General features: G+C 34.2%; 2 protein-coding genes across 3 annotated transcripts; both read left to right on the top strand.

Annotated features, from left to right (window-relative positions):
* The first annotated feature begins 1,350 nt into the window (after positions 1–1,350).
* Positions 1,351–10,587, top strand: LOC101259619 (uncharacterized). 2 transcript variants are annotated; one of them, XM_010319941.4, is made up of 2 exons: positions 1,351–1,704; positions 9,521–10,587. In XM_010319941.4, exons 1-2 carry the CDS (start codon positions 1,663–1,665, stop codon positions 10,232–10,234), a joined length of 756 nt encoding a protein of 251 aa, XP_010318243.1. In that variant the 5' UTR covers positions 1,351–1,662; the 3' UTR covers positions 10,235–10,587. The 2 variants fall into 2 exon arrangements, with proteins under 2 accessions (XP_010318243.1, XP_004235239.1); XM_004235191.5 differs by having other exon boundaries at positions 1,463–1,704; positions 9,527–10,587.
* Positions 10,588–11,917: 1,330 nt separating this feature from the next.
* On the top strand, positions 11,918–12,860 carry LOC101256462 (transcription factor bHLH51). Its single transcript, XM_004235406.5, has 2 exons — positions 11,918–12,345; positions 12,414–12,860. The coding sequence occupies exons 1-2, from the start codon at positions 12,157–12,159 to the stop codon at positions 12,852–12,854; spliced, it is 630 nt and encodes a 209-aa protein (XP_004235454.1). The 5' UTR covers positions 11,918–12,156; the 3' UTR covers positions 12,855–12,860.
* Positions 12,861–13,827: the final 967 nt, after the last annotated feature.

The following is a 13,827-nucleotide window of genomic DNA, read 5'->3' as shown; positions in this document are numbered from 1 at the left end:
GCAAATGACAGTACAAAATATTTCAAGGCAACAATATATTCAAAAATGCAAAAATGGAATGAAATCGCTACCTTCGAAGCGATTTAAAGAAAAATATTTTTTAAAAAAGAAAATCGCTGCTATAACAGCGATTTCAGTTCTAGAAAGTATTTTTCTTTTTTGAAAAATGCTGCAGGGGCAGCAATAATTTTTTTTTAAAAATAACGACGTCAATTTTGTTAAAGGAAATTGCTCTGTCAGGAGCGATTTTGCTCTTTTAATTAAAAAAAATTGGTGTGCTATTTTGAAATTTTTGACAATTTTTTTTGCCCTTTTGACTTGGGACTGTACAGAATTTTGGTTCCTGCAAAGCAATCAACCCATAAAGTGTGTACTTCTATTTCAATTTCATGCAATGTGTAGTTTCTATAAGAATAACCAAAATAATGCAAATTGCATGTCTGATGCTATTTAAGGAGGTCACAATACAGAGTACGTTAAATGTAAATTGTATTCCGCAAACACGCTATTGGAAATATGCAATTTGTTATCACAATTGAAGAGTGTGTGAATATCAGAATATTCTTGACAAGAGATCACAGAAAAACAAAACACCATTGGAATTTTTGAGCCACATTTTGATCACGCCTACACATTCATTCTTCTGGATTACACAATGGAAATAACGATTTTAAAGTATCTTAGTAGGATTAAATGTCATATTATTATTTTGTTTCGCTTTGCTCATTATTGATTTATCTATTGATTTGTAATACGGTTCTTTAACATTCTTTATACAATATAGTTCAATCAGCTATGATGCTTACTGATCCTAGTTGTCCACGTGGATTCCGCCATTTTAGGTTTAGGTTGTTTGATTCAAAGTTATTATCCGTTCGGACTCCCAACCCAACTTCTTCTATGTCTTATTTCTGCCCAACACATTTTTTTTCACATATTTATATTCTCGATTTTGTGTGTCTAACAGATTATCCACTTTATTTATTTTATTTTCTTTATCTTACTTATATATTTAAAAGGATATTGCAAATCACAACAATTAATAACTTATAATATTTAAAAGATAATAAAAAAAATTAATTGTGTCTTGAAAGTTTTTGGTATCACATAAATTGAGATCGAGGAAGTAACACATATTATATCTTTGTAAAATTATATATATTTGAAAGTTTGTAATGATATATAATACCAAATATTTATTTGTAAAAAAGAATATAAATATATAAAATTTATTAATGTGGTAGTTTCGAATATTCTGATATGAATCATAATTAACTCATTTGATTAGATTATAGTACAAATTGGAGAATTTTTTTTTTTTTTTATACTTTGATAAATTATGAAACTTTCAAAAATTTATAGTACAATTTAAGAAAAGGTCCAAATAAAATTTCTAAAACTTAAACTTTGTGTATTTTCTCTTTTCTTTTGGGGTATATATAAGAGATGAAAAATGAGAAAAAGGGTAATATTGGTGACAAGTAGATCCCTTGAGAAAATATAGTTGCTTGAGGATAATTACAGCTCTCTATCAGCACCATTCATTTGGCAAATCCAGCGGTGCAGTGAAATTTTCTCTTCTCTCCATCATCTCACTCTCTGCAAAAGCAAGATTTCATGGTTGGGCCTTAACTCTTTTGAGCAACCACACACCGTTCCTCTATGGCGACTTCTTTGAATTCTGTTCTGGGCTTTCCGTCAACCGTATGTCACCTCCTCCTCTTTATTTCCTTGTAAATTCATTGCTTCAATGGAACATAAATTGCTTTGCTCATATACTTACTGTTTAAATTAAGCTGGTGATTTGATAGTACAGAGGGAGTAGAAGCAACAATTTTATTAGATTAGATTAAATTCTCGAATGCTGCTTTTTGGCTAAATTCCATAATCTTATTCGATTTCCTACCGTCTTGTACTACTTGCTTGGTTGAATCCTGTTAGCGGAGGGTGCTATTTCCAGTTACTGTAACAAAAGAGAGTGGTATAGGAACTTTTGGAAAGCATAAAAGATATAAGAGTGAAGATAAAAGGATGTTGGAGAAGCCCTAAGTGATTCTCTTTACCCAAAAAATTAGGAATACGAGAAGGGGAAAAATAAAGTTATAAGCTAATTATACAATTGAGAGAATAGAGAGGTAAGGACTTAACGTCAGTTTAAATTGATTAAAGACAATTATCAATAAGTTTTGACATGAGATAGTGTAATTAAAGAGAGATGGAGAGGTTATTTTGATCAATTGCTTAACTCAAATCACGAGGACAACTTTAAAGATGGATACATCTGTTTAAGAGAGCCTTGCTACTCTCTTAGAGTTTAGATTTGCAGATCAGCAAACTTGTGGTCCATATGGTATTCTTATACAGGTAAGGGAATGATTTGAAAAAAAAAAGTATGTCCTATTCATAAACAGTAGAGGACAAAAAGTCACATTCATGAATAGTAAGAGTAAATAGTAAAGGTCAAGTTACTGTGCAAATAGTAGGAGTCAAGTTACTGTGTAAATAGTAAAGGTCAATCGTCTTTTAGTAAGGACGAAAGGTCATTAGGAACTTGTATATAAGTGGAATTTGTCTTTGTAAATAAATCATCAATCACTAACCATCCACACATCTCTATTTTCTTACAATTCTGCAATATAGTCGATCCCCCCTAAAATTGGTATCAGAGCATAAGTTTAACCTGTGTGATGGCTCAGCTATGCATGTGAACTCTCCGATGCGAAAGTCACGGTGTTACATCCTTGCATATGTTTCCCCCGGAGTAAAAAGTACCCTTGGCTACGGCCAGGTAATATAGCTGAGGGGCCAAGATGATGGCGAAAATTGGTATCAGAGCATTGTTATATTAGTAGTTGAAAGATGCCAAATAAGTGGAAATGAAGTACCTGGTTTCGATACATGAGAGCAGATGATCTGCTTAAATTCCTATTAGCTGTCTGGTATTAACTTAATGAGACATAGGACGAATCATTGGGGAAAAGTGAAAGAAATAGGCTTATGGGCATTAATAAAGGTCATAGAAAAATAGTTTGGATTTAAGCCTTTTAAATCCACAGCGAATGCTATATTTTTGTTCAGAAATGAAGAAAGTTCACAATAAAAGAATGAATCATCTCCTTGTGATTTAAAAAAAAGAAGAATTATTTCCTTGTGATATTCATTGAGGTACAACATATGATAAAATGTCAAGAAAAGTTCTTTCGTGGGTGCTTAAGATAAGTGAATTCCCATCATATACATAAGTTTTATAAGGAATATATCAGTGGAGCCATCACACATGTAAGAACAAGGGGAGGAGATATATAGGAGTTCTCCATATCTTTGGTTTTACACCAGGAACTGCTCTAGTCTATACCTTTTCTTTATCCTAGTTATGTATTATCAGGCCCGTTATATACAATATGGTGTCATAGTGTATGCTATTTGTAGTCAATGTTGTGTTGATGACACTAGTGGAGAAAAACTTGGACTGTGGAGAAGCAACGCAGAGAGCAAGAATTTTAATATAAGTAAGATAAATAATAAGCAATACAAGTTTAGCCAACGTCTTAAGAATGAGGTTCAGGTGATATTAGTTTAGATTGCGATGCCTAAATGCAAATATTTCTGATATATACACTCAAGTCTTTGAGGAGATCAATATGATAGATTAAGATATACACTCACAAATAAAATATGCTGGTTAAGTAGAGGATTTGAATAAGAGTTGTGTGCCAAAGTAAAAGGCTAGTTTCATATAATGGTGGAACCAACAATATTGTATCAGAGAGAATGTTGGACCCCTAAGGCCCAATATATCAACTAGTTAGGTATCATAGAAAACACAGATGCTAGGAGATGTGAGATCAAACAAGACTGAAAATGATTAAATCCGATAGTTTGGATTGGCCAAGCATGTTGTAAGATTTGATTGTATTGTTCATGCAGCACAGTCATTCTTTGTGATAATCAACATGATCATGCTGTCTAGAGCCTCTGCTGTAACTCTGAGTCCTTTAATTCACACCCATGGTATGAAAACTTTGAAGAGTAAGTAATCTGCAATGTGCAGATTCTCAGATGAAGTTTAGAAGAAGAAGAAAACTCATCTTTGTATTATACAACTTGTTAAATCTTTTCTACATGTAACTAACATGTTTAGTTAGTATTTATACAAGAAAGAGAAGAATATTTTGTAACTACTTTAACTACCTATTTGCTAACTACTCCTCTAATTTCTACTAATTACATAATGAACCTCAACTTACTAAGTAATACCATCTTTAATACTCCCCCTCAAGTTTGTTGGAGTGAACAGATTCAATACTCCAAACTTGGATAATAAATATTCATGTTGAAACTTGTTAAGACCTTTAGTTAGTATATCAGCCTCTTGCTCTTTGGTATGTAGATATTCAGTCTGAATTAGACCATTCTGAATTTTCTCTCTTATGAAATGACAATCCAATTCTATATGCTTAGCTCTCTCATGTAATACTGGATTGACAGCAATTTGTATAGCTGACTTGCTATCACTATAAATGATGGCTGGGGTTACTACATCAGCTCCTAGGAAGCTGAAAACCTTGAGGTAGATTCATATAAACTTCATCAAATAAGTCCCCTTGAAGGAAGGCATTTGACACATCCATCTGATGAACATGCCAGTTTTCAACAGCAGCCAAAGCTAACACACTTCTGACTGTAACCATCTTAACAACAGGAGAAAAAGTTTCTTTATGATCTAGTCCCTCTCTTTGGTTAAAGCCCTTTGCAACTAGTCAAGCTTTGAATCTTTCAACCTCCCCTGAAGCTTGATATTTTATTTTAAAAATCTACTTACAACCAATGGCCTTTTTGTGTGGAGGTAAAGGTACTACTTTCCAAGTTTGATGAGTTTCCAAGGCTGAGATTTCAGCCTGCATGGCTTCAACCCATCTGGGATCTTTACATGCTTCTTCAAAAGTACTAGGTTCAACCTCATGACCAAAAGAGGAAAGAAATGCCTGATAGGACTTAGACAGATAATCATAGCCAAGATATTTGTCAATAGAATATAGAGGTCTGCTAGGAGTGAGATGAGCAGAAGCAACATAATCTTGCATCCATAGAGGAGCTTTGGTACTCCTTTGTGATCTTCTAACCTCAGAAATTTGAGCATTAGACACTTCTGTAGACTGTTCAGTGGACTCAACCACACCAGATGGGGACCCAGCCTGTGATGCTTCTAATGGAACATTAACAGAAGGAAACAAGTGTCATTCAGTGGTAGAAGAAACTGCAAATGGAAATGTGGTTTCCCTAAATTCCACATCTCTGCTAATGAAGAACTGTTTTTCCTTAATGTTGTAGAGCAGATAACCCTTAGTAGTAGTACTATATCCCATATGAACAGCAACAATACTTCTTGGTTGAAACTTATCATGTATATACATATTCTTTGCAAAACATAGGCAACCTAAAACTCTCAAATGTTGTAGAGTAGGTTTAGTTTTATGGAACACTTCATGAGGAGATTTACCATGTAACACTGGAGTAGGTAACACATTTATTATGTAAGCAGCTGCAAGTATGCAATGACCCCAAAAACCTGATAGGAATATGTCCTTGAAATTTGATTGCTCTAGCCACTTCAAGAATATGTTTGTGTTTTCTCTCTGCAACACCATTTTGCTGAGGTGTATGTATGCAAGTTCTTTGATGAATAATACCTAAGCTTGTAAATAGTTTGTGACACTCAACATTTACAAACTCAGATCCATTGTCAGTTCTAACCATTTTAACTACAGCATTAAATTGTGTTTTAGCTAGGATGAAGAAGTTTTTCAGAACAACACAAACATCACTCTTCATTCTTATTAGAAACAACCATAGTAATCTGGTACAATCATCAACTATAGTAACAAAGAATTTATGTCCATCATAGGTAGGGGTGTTAAAAGGACCCCAGACATCAATATGCAACAACTGGAAGGAAGAAGTAGAAACAGTAGTACTATTTGGAAATGGTAATCTATGTTGTTTTGCCAAGGGGCAAATGATACAATGTAGATCTTTAGAACATTTACTAGGTGAAATATCTAATAGATGAGCCAGAACATTGGAAGAAGTATGTCCTAGCCTTTGATGCCACAATAAAGCTTGTGTATCTGTGAAGTGAATGTCTTCATGAGCTAAATGTGATGAACATTTTTCATTTGTGTTGAGAGGAGATAAGGAGTTATTAGGCAGTATATAAAGACCATCATGTTCTCTACCAATCACCTTCACCTGCCCATTGGAGAGGTCCTGGTGAGTAACAAAATTAGGAAAGAAGCACACAACACATTTAAGATCTTTAGTAATTTGTGAAACTGATAGTAAATTGAATTTAAATTCAGGAATAAGAAGAACATTCCTTAGAGTGTTTTGAGAAGTTATATTGCAGGAACCAGCCATTCTTGATTGATGTTACAATAAGAGCAGCTTCATTACCTGCTGATTCACCTGCTGAGGAGCACTTAGCTTGGACTACATTAGCATTGTAGTGTGATGTAGATGCTCCTTCTGAGTTTTCTTGCTGCATATTAGTTTGTCCAAGCATGTGTAGAATCTGATTATATTGTTCATGCAACATAGTCATGCCTTTTTGATATTCAACATGTTCAATGTTTATTGATCCTCTTCCATAACCCTGACTTCTTGAATTTTCACCTATATCACCATCACTTACTGCATTGTGAGCAGTAATATTTTGCCTCCTGTCATTGTTAAACCTTCCTCTTCCATGATACTCATTACTCGATCTTCCTCTCCCCTGATATGTATTGTTAGGATTCTTCTTCTTTCTTTCAAATCCTGGGGGAAAACCATGAAGCTGATAGCAAACAGCCTGTGTATGACCTGTTCTTTTACAGTAATCACAGAAAGCATTTGGATAATAGCTAGAATTGTTGTAGGGTCTTGATCTAGGCACCATAGCATTAGTATTGTTTCCAGAAGTGAACATGGCATTTAGTTCAGAACAATTAGCACTACTAGAGACTTGTGACATGGTTCTCTGGCTTTCTCTTTCAATTAAGATTGAATATGTTTTGTTCAATGAAGGTAGAGGTATCATCATCAATATATGTCCTCTAGCTTGGTCATATGAGTCATTCAACCCCATAAGAAACTGAAGTAACTTCTGATTGTGTACAAATTTCACAAATTCTCTTGAATTTACACACTCACAACTTGGAACAGGAGTTAGACTATCATATTCTACCCATAGTTCACGTAATCTAGAGAAATATGTTGAAATTGAACTAGTACCTTGACTCACAGTGGCAATTTCTTTGTGTAGTTGGAAGATACGAGATCCATCAACTTTATCATATCGTTCAGCCAGATCTTTCCATACAGATGCAACATTTGTAGAGTAAACAATACCTCCAAGTAACTCTTTTGAAACACAATTCATGATCCAAGATAATACAATCGCATTGCATCTTTCCCACAGGTTTACCAGATTTGGACCATATGCTTCCTTTTTACGTGAACCATCAATAAATCCCAACTTATTTCGACCTATAATTGCAATCTTTAATGCTCGACTCCATAGTGAGTAGTTATCAGCTCCAGTCAATTGAATTGAACTGAGCAATACACCAGAATTGTCAATGGTGTTCAAGAACAGAGGATGATTATGGCTTAGTTTTTCCGGCAGCTCGTTATCAACTGTTGCCATGGATTCGTCTGTTGCTTATGTAGATGATACGCAGTGATTTGAACAATCGTTTACTGCCTCAAAGGCTCTGATACCATGAAAACTTTGAAGAGTGAGTAATCTGCAATGTGCAGATTCTCAGATGAAGTTTAGAAGAAGAAGAAAACTCATCTTTGTATTATACAACTTGTTAAATCTTTTCTACATGTAACTAACATGTTTAGTTAGTATTTATACAAGAAAGAGAAGAATATTTTGTAACTACTTTAACTACCTATTTGCTAACTACTCCTCTAATTTCTACTAATTACATAATGAACCTCAACTTACTAAGTAATACCATCTTTAATATGGTATAATTAGAATGATCAGATTCACTAAACACAAGTGAGCAGCTGGATATGATCTTCTGTCATTGTTAGGTCGTCCTCTTTCCTGGTAGGTGTTAGAAAGACCTTTCTTCTTCCTTTTATACCGTGGTGGATTACCATGGAGTTGGTAACAAATAGCCTGAGTGTGGCCTGTTCTTTTGCAGTAGTCACAGAATGCATTTGGATCATAGCTTGAACTAGAATGAGATCTTGATTTAAGCATTGATGTTGGTCCAGCACTGAACAAGGCATTTAACTCAGAGGAATTAGAACTACTAGATGTTTGAGAAATGGTACATTGACTTTCTCTTTCAATTAACAATGAGTAGGCTTATTCAGTGTAGGTAAGGGTACCGCCATGAGAATTTGACCCCTAGCTTGCTCATATGAGTCATTAAGTCACATGAGAAACTGAAGTAATTTCTGATTGTGCATGAACACTACAAACTCTCTCGAATCCACACATTCACAGCTAGGAACAGGTGCTGTATTCTACCCACAATTCAAGCAGTTTCTGAGATTGAACTAGTACCTTGAGTGATTGTAGCAATTTCTTTGTGCAATTGAAAGATACGCGATCCATCAATCTTGTCATACCGCTCACACAGATCCTTCCATACAGCAGCTGCATTGTTGGAGTAGACGATGCCTCCAAGTAATTCCTTCGAAACACAATTCATAACCCATGAAAGGACTATGACATTGCAGCGTTCCCATAGATTAGTCAAATTAGGACCATAGGATTCCTTTTTGCAGGTACCATCGATGAATCCAAGTTTATTTCGACCTAGAATAGCAATTTTCATATCTCTACTCCATACCGAAAATTATCAGCTCTAGTCAGTTGAATAGAACTGGGTAGAACACCAGAATTGTCGATTTGAATGCAAAAACAGAGGATGATTGTGACTCAGCTTCTCTGGCAACTCATTGTCAACAGTCGCCATGGTTCAGCTTAGATACTCGAAGCACTACAGTAGTCACTGTGGCTCTGATACCATGTTAGCTACCTTGAAGAAGATAAGTTGGTGAGCAATTCCTACCAAACTGGAATGTTCTAGATGCAGAGAAAGAGCTCAGAGAATTAACAAATTATGAACTGTATTCTCATTAACCTTTTTAGAAGTTCTGTACATGTATATATACAATAAGTAAGTATACAGCTGTAACTAACGTAACTAACTTCTTGATAACTAATCCTTTAACTTCTAATATTTACACAGTGGTCCCGTACTCCCTATGTAATGCCTTCTTCAATAGAGATTGTATGACAGCTAGGGGGATGTGTGAGAGTAGTTTAATTTGTCCTATCCTAAGACAAAAGTTACTGAAATAAATATGGATTATTCATATAGCGACCTCAAATAGTTTGTGATTAAGGGTTGTCATTTTTATCTAGATGGGGAGTTATGCTCACAGTTCTTGTTTTATGAATTTGGTGTTATTTGTCTTCCGTGATTTATTTGTTTCTTCTCAATGAAAGCTACAGGCAAACTACTGGAATCTATCTGGGAGTGCCTCTCTGCAGAAGGTTGCACACTTCCCATCTACCTTTCAGATGCGGGGGTTAAGAAGATGTGTACCAGTTACTAGACATAATTTCTATCTTTTAGTTGCTAAAAGTGATCGTCTTGAAACGGAAGTTAGTGATAAGGACTCTGAAAATGCTGAAAGGTCATACTCCGAAGCTATTACACCAACTGTGAATACGTCATCCTTTGAATCTTCTAAAACAGAGGGGGAAGTGCAACCCATTGGTCAAACTGATTCGGCCGTGCAAGAAGCCGAAGCTTCAAATGGGTCTGGAACTTCTGCAAACTTGGAAGAGGAAGCATCTTCCTCCAGTCCAAAACCAACGTTGAAGAGATCTCCATTGACAGCAAGAGAGAAACTTAGGGCAGCCAGGGTTCTCAGCCGGTACAATGAATCAAAGACCTCTAAACCTCAGATGGGAAGCAAACTAATTGAGGCCCTACGAGAAAGTGAGAAGGGGAAAATGAGATCCGGACTTCCAGAGGCACCTACAAATCTGTTTGATGATAGCAAAAGAGGGATGCCAAAACCAGGATGGACTTTTGAGTTTCCAGGAGGAATTGATGTCTTCCTTGTTGTATTTTCATTTGTATTCATCAGCACAGTTATGTTTGCTACAACATACATTGTGTGGAAGGTTGGTGCTATCCATTTCAACGAGTAGTGAGGTAGATGGTTATGTATATCCAGTATCCTTGGGTTTTCAGGACATGGTACTGGTCTAGCCATCCACTAGTACCCGAGATGAACAATATGCTTTCTTTATCATGGCTAAGAAATTATACTTTTTGCGCCAGTTTAAGGTTCTTCTGAATCCGAAGATACCAGGTGGCCGGTAGGTTGGATGGCTTTGTATAGTTGAATACAACAATGTAGCTCTTTAACACTATATTGTGGAACTGTCTAATTGCCTTATATTTTTGTTTAAATAGGAATTTCTTGTGCTTGTACTGTGTTGCAACGAGTGCACGTTCATGATAACTTTAATGTTTTACATAATGATTCTCAATTTCCTTGCATTGTGCATCCAATTTGTGTTTGAGACGCCACTATTGTAGGTGTTGTACTTCAGTAAGTATGTCTATAGATTTTTATATATCTTAAGCCACAATATCCGTCTCACCGACAAGAACACATCAATAGGACCAAGATAACAGAAAAAATGGAAACATGACAACACAATAGCAAATTGTAGCAGCACTTGACATACCTACCAAAAATTTAGAGGAAAAATGTAGCAAGGAAGACCACACCTGAAAAGATAAATATAAGGTTGCAGGTTAGGGGAAATGGTAGATTGCTTGTCTGATCAAATCATTTATAACCTCTTTATGGTTGAAGTTATACAACAGGCAGAGTTATTGTGACCCTATCTATACCATGTATTTATGGTTGATTGTCAGTTAACCTCTTTTGTCATCTTCTGCAAGGACAATTTTATTCACACTGAGTATAGAAAAATATCTAAATTCTTAATTTTGTCTAATACCCTAAATCCATCAAGCAAATGTTGATTTACCATTTAGAGAGATCAAAAACAATTTTAAATAAATTTGGTGCAAATTATATTTAAATTATTGATTGTCTTAAAAATATTTTTTTATTTGACTAACTAAACTTAATTACATTTCTAATTTTACAATATGAGTGAAACACACCCCTAGATTCTTGTAAAGTTTATGAGTGTTTTTAACGCTTTTCTTGATCTTTTATTAAAAGTTCCATGCTCCTACGAGAGATTGTAATAATTGGTTATGTCATCTGACAAATTAAGAGTATATATAAGTTTACTTAATCAATTAGATAATACTTTAGAAAAACAAAAATTATAATTTACTATTTTCAATACTTTTCTCACTACAATTAATTTAGTTAGTTAGTGATCTAGTGGTTGAAAAATCTCTGCCAATTTCCATGAGCAAAACAAAAAAAAAAGGCCCATCTCAAGTGTGAATCTCGCTTTTGCCTATCCAATTTGTCTGACAATTAATCTTTGACATTGTGGTTTATACTTATCCATTAATGTCAAATTAATCATGACAGTTTGTTTGAACCGTATAAATAATGTCAAATTAATCATGATATTTCAATTCATACTGTTATTAAAAAATCATTAATCTAATTCTCGTGGCAGATCTTAAACCCATATGCAACCCAATTCATCAAAAATCATTACGTCCAACTCAAACTTCATTAAAAATAAAACAAATAATGAAGAGTAAAAATAATAATTTTAAATATTAGATTACAGAATCAAATCCAAATCAGCAGTAGGTGAGTCAGCAAATGGCCATGTTCTGTGTCTACCTTATATATATAGTGGCCTAGAAGTGTAAATGGGTTGGACATTTAAGATCCTACTATATCTATCAAAGATTAAAAAAAATTGTCTTGTTGAATTGACATTGTCAATTTTGTCATAATTGATAAAATCCAAATAAGATTTTCAGATGCCCAATTATAAAGATAAATTAGACCAATCAGCATCACTCATTGAACATCACGCGTAAGTACAATAGTGACAGCCAATTACTTGTAATGTTATTTAATAGTATTTAGATAGATTGATGAATAGAAAAAAAAAAGATGGAGAATTCTTTTAGTTCAGAATATTGTGATGTGAATGATTTTTTAGTTCAAAATTACTTACCTCAATGCTCTCACGAGGGAAGAGAAAGTGCTTCTAGGAGTCACAGTGAAGCTGAAAAAAGACGCAGAGACAGAATTAATGCACAGCTTTCTACTCTCAGAAAACTCATTCCTACTTGGGAAAAGGTAAACAACTCGTGTGTTTACTTATTTAACTCTATACAAATTTGAACACTAGTATTTATGTGAAACAGATGGATAAAGCAGCTCTACTAGGAAGTGTAGTTGATCATGTTAAAGATCTGAAAGACAAAACAGCAGAAATCAGCAACGTTTTAAACACTCCAACTGATACCGATGAAGTAAGCATTGAGCATTTAAATGAAGAAGAAGATAACAAAGGATGCCTTATTAAGGCCTCTTTTTGTTGCGATGATCGACCTGAATTATTCTCAGAGTTGCAACGGGGAATTAAGAATCTGCAGTTAAGAATGATGGAGGCTGATATAACTAGTTTGGGTGGCAGAATTAAATGTGTTTTTATGCTCTCTCCAAATGACAATTATGTTTGCATCAATTCTCTCGAAAAATCACTAAAAGCTGTCCTCTCTAGAATTGCTATATCTCCTTCCACATCAAATTACAGAATTAAAAGCAAGAGGCAGAGGTTCTTCTTGCCTCCTCAATTTTCTTAATTCAAATTTTGTTTTCACATGTCATTTGATTTTTCCATTTCATATATAGACATGAAGTCTCCACAATTTGTAAAAATTACCTCAACTTATACACATTTTTTCTCAAAGCTAAACAAATTTTTATGACCTAATAATTTTAACCATTTCTTTTTCTTAAATTTATTTGCATGACCAAACACGTGAGAGGGGAAGGGAGTGACAACGAACAGCCCCAAGTGTTTATTATTGTAGAACTAGAAATGAATTACATTATTGCAGTTTTGCTTCTTCATCAAAAAAAGTTCGATCTTTCACGTTTCTCTTTTTCCTTTACAAGTTAAGAGTTCACTTTTTCCAAAACACCACTTTCCAAGATCCAAATTAGCACAAATACTAGCTTATCCTATCATTACGAAGGATTTGTTTGGTAAAATCTTGATTTGAAATTATAACATGAAATCATTTTGAAAATTTTAAGTAGTATCTTTTGTTTATAAACATAATTTTTCATAAAACTATTAAAATTATCTTTATTCTTTATACAATCTTACCAAATAAGTAAAAATGAAAAACAAAAGGAGAATACATTATCACAAACAAAGATCAGATGGAGGCCGTTAACTTCAGAAAAAATCATGTATATATATATATTTTGAGATACAAACATAAATTAGGATATAATTAAAAGTGGAGCATTATGCTGATGGAGATCCACCTAAAAGACCTGAGTTCGATCCACCCGCAAGACCTGATGAATCACTGGTGGGCCAAACTACAAAGAAACAGAGTCACCTTCATTTGTTGAGAGAAATTAAAAGACATCATCTACTTTCAATTGAAAGATTCCATTTTTCAATTATTAAATCTTCTTCAAGGATCAATTTTATAATTTGATTGTGCAATATACGTGAATTGTTAAAGACTTAAAACATTAAGAAAAACTCATTGAAATTGTTTAGAGGTGATTTGCATTGGTCTGGATTGAAAAAAAAAA

Source organism: Solanum lycopersicum, chromosome 3 (genome assembly GCF_036512215.1).
Source record: "Solanum lycopersicum chromosome 3, SLM_r2.1".
In the NCBI taxonomy this organism is placed as follows: Eukaryota; Viridiplantae; Streptophyta; class Magnoliopsida; order Solanales; family Solanaceae; genus Solanum; species Solanum lycopersicum.
This window is presented reverse-complemented; position numbering and strand designations above follow the sequence as displayed.